We start from the raw sequence: 6,287 nt of genomic DNA on the forward strand, positions 1-6,287 counted from the left end.
AAAATGTATACGATCGATTCAGCAAAATATGACAGACAGAATAAATTAGGCTATTTTTATAATGTAGCTTTGAGGTGAATCCACATAAACACCACGGATCTATGTGTCAAAATAGATGACCAGCTATGACACCTGAATGAAGGCATTACAGAAGCATCCAGCTGTGCGCATATAGCCGGGAGGCTGGCTGGGAACGCCCGCGTGGAATCGCATGTGGGAGGGAGGATGGGAAATGGAGGGAGGTGGAGGAGAGAGTAGTAGTGTAGTGTAGAAACCGCGTTCTCTCTCTTCAGTCTCCGGTTCGCTCAGTCTGCTCATCAGCCGATGGAGTAGAGCTCCTCTTGACACGCAGAGAGCAGGTCACCAGGTTACTCCCCTATGATGCGCTGCCTGCTGTTACCGTGAGCGTTGCGGTATCAGCTGTAGCTAGCGTGGCAGAACGGTAGGTCTCCCCAGCCTAAACGGCACTATCTAAGGATAGTTCGTCAAGTGCGCTTCTCCAGAAGGCTGTTGGTGTCCAGTTTCCCTGAATCTCTCTCTGTCTCTCTCTCCCTGGCTGGCTCTCTCAGTGTTCTCGCGACCCACCGGGAGTTTTGGAAACGACACAATCACCACCCAACACGCGTTCGACCGGGGCCAGGCTGTGCGAGTCACGGATCGCTCCCGAGCCGCCCCGCGCGCTCGCCCTCGCGCTTGCCCCTATGGAGGGGGACGTGATGGACAAGCTGGAGGACATGGCCTCGGTGTACGAGTTCGACCCGATCACCGGGAACATCCCCGCCACTAAAGTAGAGATCACCGTCTCCTGCAGGTGAGTTAACCCCAGTGGACCGGGAGCCTTTCATCTCCAGTAGTGCTATTCTTGTTGTAGTCAGTTGGGGACGCATAATGGAAACAAAGTCCACTTGTTTGAATATACTAAGTTGTTTTGTGTGTAGTGAGTGAGTGAGTGAGTGAGTGAGTGAGTGAGTGAGTGAGTGAGTGAGTTAGTGAGTGAGTGAGTGAGTGAGTGAGTTAGTGAGTGCTGTGATGTTTGTCAACACCTTTAAAGTACACACATTTTTTTTTTTTTAAACGTGATAACGAACAACACTCCGCAAGTAGTCTTCAACTCCTATTGCGTCCTAACTGGCCATGCGTTATGGTAAGGGGTTATAGAAATATATAACATGGATAGGGAAGATTCTCTGACAGTGGAGGGGTTTTGGGTGGGAACTGCTATATCTGTATTCAACCAAGGCAGGGTGCGGCTGAGTAATACAAGACAGAGGGAGTTGTCGGTATCGCAGAAATTGGAATGCAGTTCTTTAACTGCGTCCCTGCTATTTACATTTTTCTACTATGAGAGGCATCTACCCTGGTAGATTTCTGCTCTTTGTTGGTCTATTATGGAGGTCATTTTCATTCTACGTACAGATGTGGGATCTTCATTTGAGCCAGTTTATTACAGCAGGAAAATAATCCTGAAGCAACTGGAAATGTGAATTATTATGTGGATTATAATTAATGGACATTTGTTTAGGGGTTGATACATTTTTGTTTAAGGAAAAATCAAGTCTGACATTTTGAAGTGGAAATTACAAACTTCAAAATTCTATAATCCTCAAATAAACTACACGTTTTACACTTCCTCCATTGCAGAAAAGTTATCCTGCAACAGGGTGATCAAATTAATCTCCAACATCTGTTCATCTCTCCTCATCCAGCCACTCTTTAGAAACATTAGCTAGCTGGATGAATCATGAATAGATCAGCTGCACTGTGTTATCATGCGTTGGCTAATGGTGTTGTTGTTGTTAATGGTTATGAATGACCCTGTACTCCAGTGTATATTAGCGTACAGGGTTTAGGACTACGTGCATTTTGATGAACCCTCAGTGTATGTGTGGTATGTGTCAATGTGGGTGTGTCTGTAAGTCTGTGTTAAGTGATGCGGGAAACCACTTGAGTCCACAATGCTGTGTTGTGTGCGTGCATGTGCCGCATGTGCAATTTTTTGTCTATTTTGTCTATTTTAGATGAGTGATGAATCGGAGCTAGATTCTGTATTCCGTCACATACGAGCAAGGCAGTGCTGTTTTCAAGGCCTCAGGTCATAAAACACCACTTCCTTCCTTCCTTCCATTTTAGAGTCACTAAAATGTATCTGTTTGGTCTTGTCCCACTGAGCTATCAAGTGACTAACTGAGTCTCTCTGGATAAGAGCGTCTGTTAAATGACTAACTGAATCTCTGGATAAGTGTCTGCTAAATGACTAGCTGAATCTCTGGATAAGAGCGTCTGCTAAATGACTGAGTCTCTGGATAAGAGCGTCTGCTAAATGACTGAGTCTCTGGGTAAGAGCGTCTGCTAAATGACTGAGTCTCTGGGTAAGAGCGTCTGCTAAATGACTAACGGAGTCTCTGGATAAGAGCGTCTGCTAAATGACTAACTGAGTCTCTCTGGATAAGAGTGTCTGCTAAATGACTAACTGAGTCTCTCTGGATAAGAGTGTCTGCTAAATGACTAATGGAGTCTTTGGGTAAGAGTGTCTGCTAAATGACTGAGTCTCTGGGTAAGAGTGTCTGCTAAATGACTGAGTCTCTGGATAAGAGTGTCTGCTAAATGACTAACTGAGTCTCTGGATAAGAGCGTCTGCTAAATGACTAACTGAGTCTCTGGATAAGAGCGTCTGCTAAATGACTAACTGAGTCTCTGGATAAGAGCGTCTGCTAAATGACTAACTGAGTCTCTCTGGATAAGAGTGTCTGCTAAATGACTAACGGAGTCTCTGGATAAGAGTGTCTGCTAAATGACTAACTGAATCTCTGGATAAGAGCGTCTGCTAAATGACTAACTGAGTCTCTGGATAAGAGCGTCTGCTAAATGACTAACTGAGTCTCTGGATAAGAGCGTCTGCTAAATGACTAACTGAGTCTCTGGATAAGAGCGTCTGCTAAATGACTAACTGAGTCTCTGGATAAGAGTGTCTGCTAAATGACTAACTGAGTCTCTGGATAAGAGCGTCTGCTAAATGACTAACTGAGTCTCTGGATAAGAGCGTCTGCAAAATGACTAACGGAGTCTCTGGATAAGAGTGTCTGCTAAATGACTAACGAAGTCTCTGGATAAGAGCGTCTGCTAAATGACTAACGGAGTCTCTGGATAAGAGCGTCTGCTAAATGACTAACTGAGTCTCTCTGGATAAGAGTGTCTGCTAAATGACTAACTGAGTCTCTCTGGATAAGAGTGTCTGCTAAATGACTAACGGAGTCTCTGGATAAGAGTGTCTGCTAAATGACTAACTGAATCTCTGGATAAGAGCGTCTGCTAAATGACTAACTGAGTCTCTGGATAAGAGCGTCTGCTAAATGACTAACTGAGTCTCTGGATAAGAGCGTCTGCTAAATGACTAACTGAGTCTCTGGATAAGAGCGTCTGCTAAATGACTAACTGAGTCTCTGGATAAGAGTGTCTGCTAAATGACTAACTGAGTCTCTGGATAAGAGCGTCTGCTAAATGACTAACTGAGTCTCTGGATAAGAGCGTCTGCTAAATGACTAACTGAGTCTCTGGATAAGAGCGTCTGCTAAATGACTAACTGAGTCTCTGGATAAGAGCGTCTGCTAAATGACTAACGGAGTCTCTGGATAAGAGCGTCTGCTAAATGACTAACTGAGTCTCTGGATAAGAGCGTCTGCTAAATGACTAACTGAGTCTCTCTGGATAAGAGTGTCTGCTAAATGACTAACGGAGTCTCTGGATAAGAGTGTCTGCTAAATGACTAACGGAGTCTCTGGATAAGAGCGTCTGCTAAATGACTAACTGAGTCTCTGGATAAGAGCGTCTGCTAAATGACTAACTGCATCTCTGGATAAGAGCGTCTGCTAAATGACTAACGGAGTCTCTGGATAAGAGTGTCTGCTAAATGACTAACTGAGTCTCTGGATAAGAGTGTCTGCTAAATGACTAACGAAGTCTCTGGATAAGAGCGTCTGCTAAATGACTAACTGAGTCTCTCTGGATAAGAGTGTCTGCTAAATGACTAACTGAATCTCTCTGGATAAGAGCGTCTGCTAAATTACTAACCGAGTCTCTGGATAAGACCGTCTGCTAAATGACTAACTGAATCTCTGGATAAGAGCGTCTGCTAAATGACTAACTGAATCTCTCTGGATAAGAGTGTCTGCTAAATGACTAACTGTGCATCACATTCATCTCTCTCCTCTGCGTCCCGCCTCCCTCTCAGGTAATCACAGAAGCACAGAGGAAGAATCAAACATTACCAACCAGCCCCATTCTCCCTGTAGTGTCCTCACCTTCCTTTCCATCTCTAACCAGATCCCAGCCAAGGACACAGCTAGGCTGTATTGAGAAACAGACACTGCATCTGCTTGCCTGTGAGGGGCTAGAAAACTCAAGGACACACACACACACACACACACACACACACACACACACACACACACACACACACACACACACACACACACACACACACACACACACACACACACTCCTCTGTTGTAGAGCAGTGGGAGCCTGTTGAGGGTTGGAGAGGGACTGAGCCCTAACAAGACTCTACTGTATTATTGAACACTGGGAGGGTGGGTTACACTGCTGCATGTTTTACTGCATCCTGAGGTAAAATGTCCACAGTACCTTGAGAATGGCAGCAGCTGAAACATTGGAGCTGCCTGATTACAGTATATTGAATTCAATAATACATGGATCATTACATTAAACAACAACGAATGTGTACTTTTTTTAATGTGTGTGCACGCTTTCCCTCTACATAGAGGTAAAACACTGTATTCACAATGTCTCAGAGTAGGAGCCCTGATCTGGGATAATTTTCACATTTTAGATCATACAGAACAAGGTCATATGGACAGGGAGGACCTGATCTTAGATCAGCACTATGACTGAATACTGGTCCTTTTAGATCACATGGACAGGGAGGCCCTGATCCTAGATCAGCACTATGACTGAATACTGGTCCTTTAGATCACATGGATAGGGAGGACCTGATCCTAGATCAGCACTATGACTGAATACTGGTCCTTTAGATCACATGGATAGGGAGGACCTGATCCTAGATCAGCACTCCTGCTCTAAGACACTTTATGAGAAAGAAGTGGCTTTTTTTTACATTTACCTAGGCAAGTCAGTTAAGAACAAATTCTTATTTACAATGACGGCCTACCACGGATGACACTAGGCCAATTGTGTGCCGCCCTATGGGACTCCCAATCACAGCCAGATGTGATACAGCCTGGATTCGAACCAGGGACTGTAGTGACGCCTATTGCGTTGAGATGCAATGCCACTCGGGAGTACTTCTGATTCACTTAATGCACTCACCAAGTTCATGTATTTGTTAGCTGAGGCACGCTTAACACTCAAAGTTAACAAAAAAATACTTCTGGACAGCTAGAGGGGGCACCGACCAACACAGATTTTTAGAGCGAGTTTGTGTGATCATGTGTGATTTAATCAAATTTTCGCTCACTGATCTCATTCAGCATTAGGTATCATTCATTCATTCAGCTAAATACTGTAGTTGGATTCAGACAAAGGGAGTTTGAGGTTTTTCAATGGCACCTTGTCTCTTCCTGTTGCAATGGTGTAATTGGTGAATCATTTATTTTAGTGAAGGTATGTATGATTGTGCCTGTGTGTTTACCCATTGGTTGTATTCTCCAGTGAGTGACAGAGTACGTGTGGGTGTTCACTCAGGCTTAGTGTCAGTGTTCAATATGTGAATGAAATCTATTTAGTGATGTTCCTTTTATATGGCCCACATGATGAAATCATTATATATATTTTACACACATTTCTATAACGACCGTGTAATATGCAGTGCTAATGGGACATTTATCGTGCAAAGCAATTCACCTTGAAATGTAATTTTTCTCCACCTATGTGTCACCAAACGACACATTCATCCCATCGCAAATTCCACAGAATCTGTACATTCCACATCATACATCAATCTGTCACGCTTCTCAAGTCTTTCCACATCCAACCAATGAGCAGTTGAAGGCATTACAAATCTAAGTGAATGGCTTTTGTTAAGGCTGTTGCCGGATGCATTGTGAGTCAGAATGGCAGTGTACGAAATACGGTCACGGTGTATTCCTGGCAGGGCTCAAGTACTTCTCCAAACTGGTCCTGTTGACAGTGTACTGTACTCTACCATAGGTAATACTCTGGTCCTGTTGACAGTGTACTGTACTCTACCATAGGTAATACTCTGGTCCTGTTGACATTGTCTAGTCATCACAACAAGTGGTCCTTTGAGGCAC

The 6,287-nt window shown here is 44.0% G+C and overlaps 1 protein-coding gene across 1 annotated transcript in view; it reads left to right on the forward strand.

Moving 5' to 3' along the window:
• The first annotated feature begins 215 nt into the window (after positions 1-215).
• LOC110493280 (copine-5) overlaps positions 216-6,287 on the forward strand; it is a 305,250-nt gene continuing 299,178 nt past the window's right edge. The window contains exons 1-2 of the mRNA XM_036950811.1: positions 216-442; positions 570-811. Of these exons, the coding sequence (XP_036806706.1) occupies positions 702-811 (110 nt within the window). The 5' untranslated portion in view covers positions 216-442; positions 570-701. The remainder of the gene's footprint in view (positions 443-569; positions 812-6,287) is intronic.

The sequence above is a fragment of the Oncorhynchus mykiss genome, chromosome 17 (assembly GCF_013265735.2).
Source record: "Oncorhynchus mykiss isolate Arlee chromosome 17, USDA_OmykA_1.1, whole genome shotgun sequence".
NCBI lineage: Eukaryota > Metazoa > Chordata > Actinopteri > Salmoniformes > Salmonidae > Oncorhynchus > Oncorhynchus mykiss.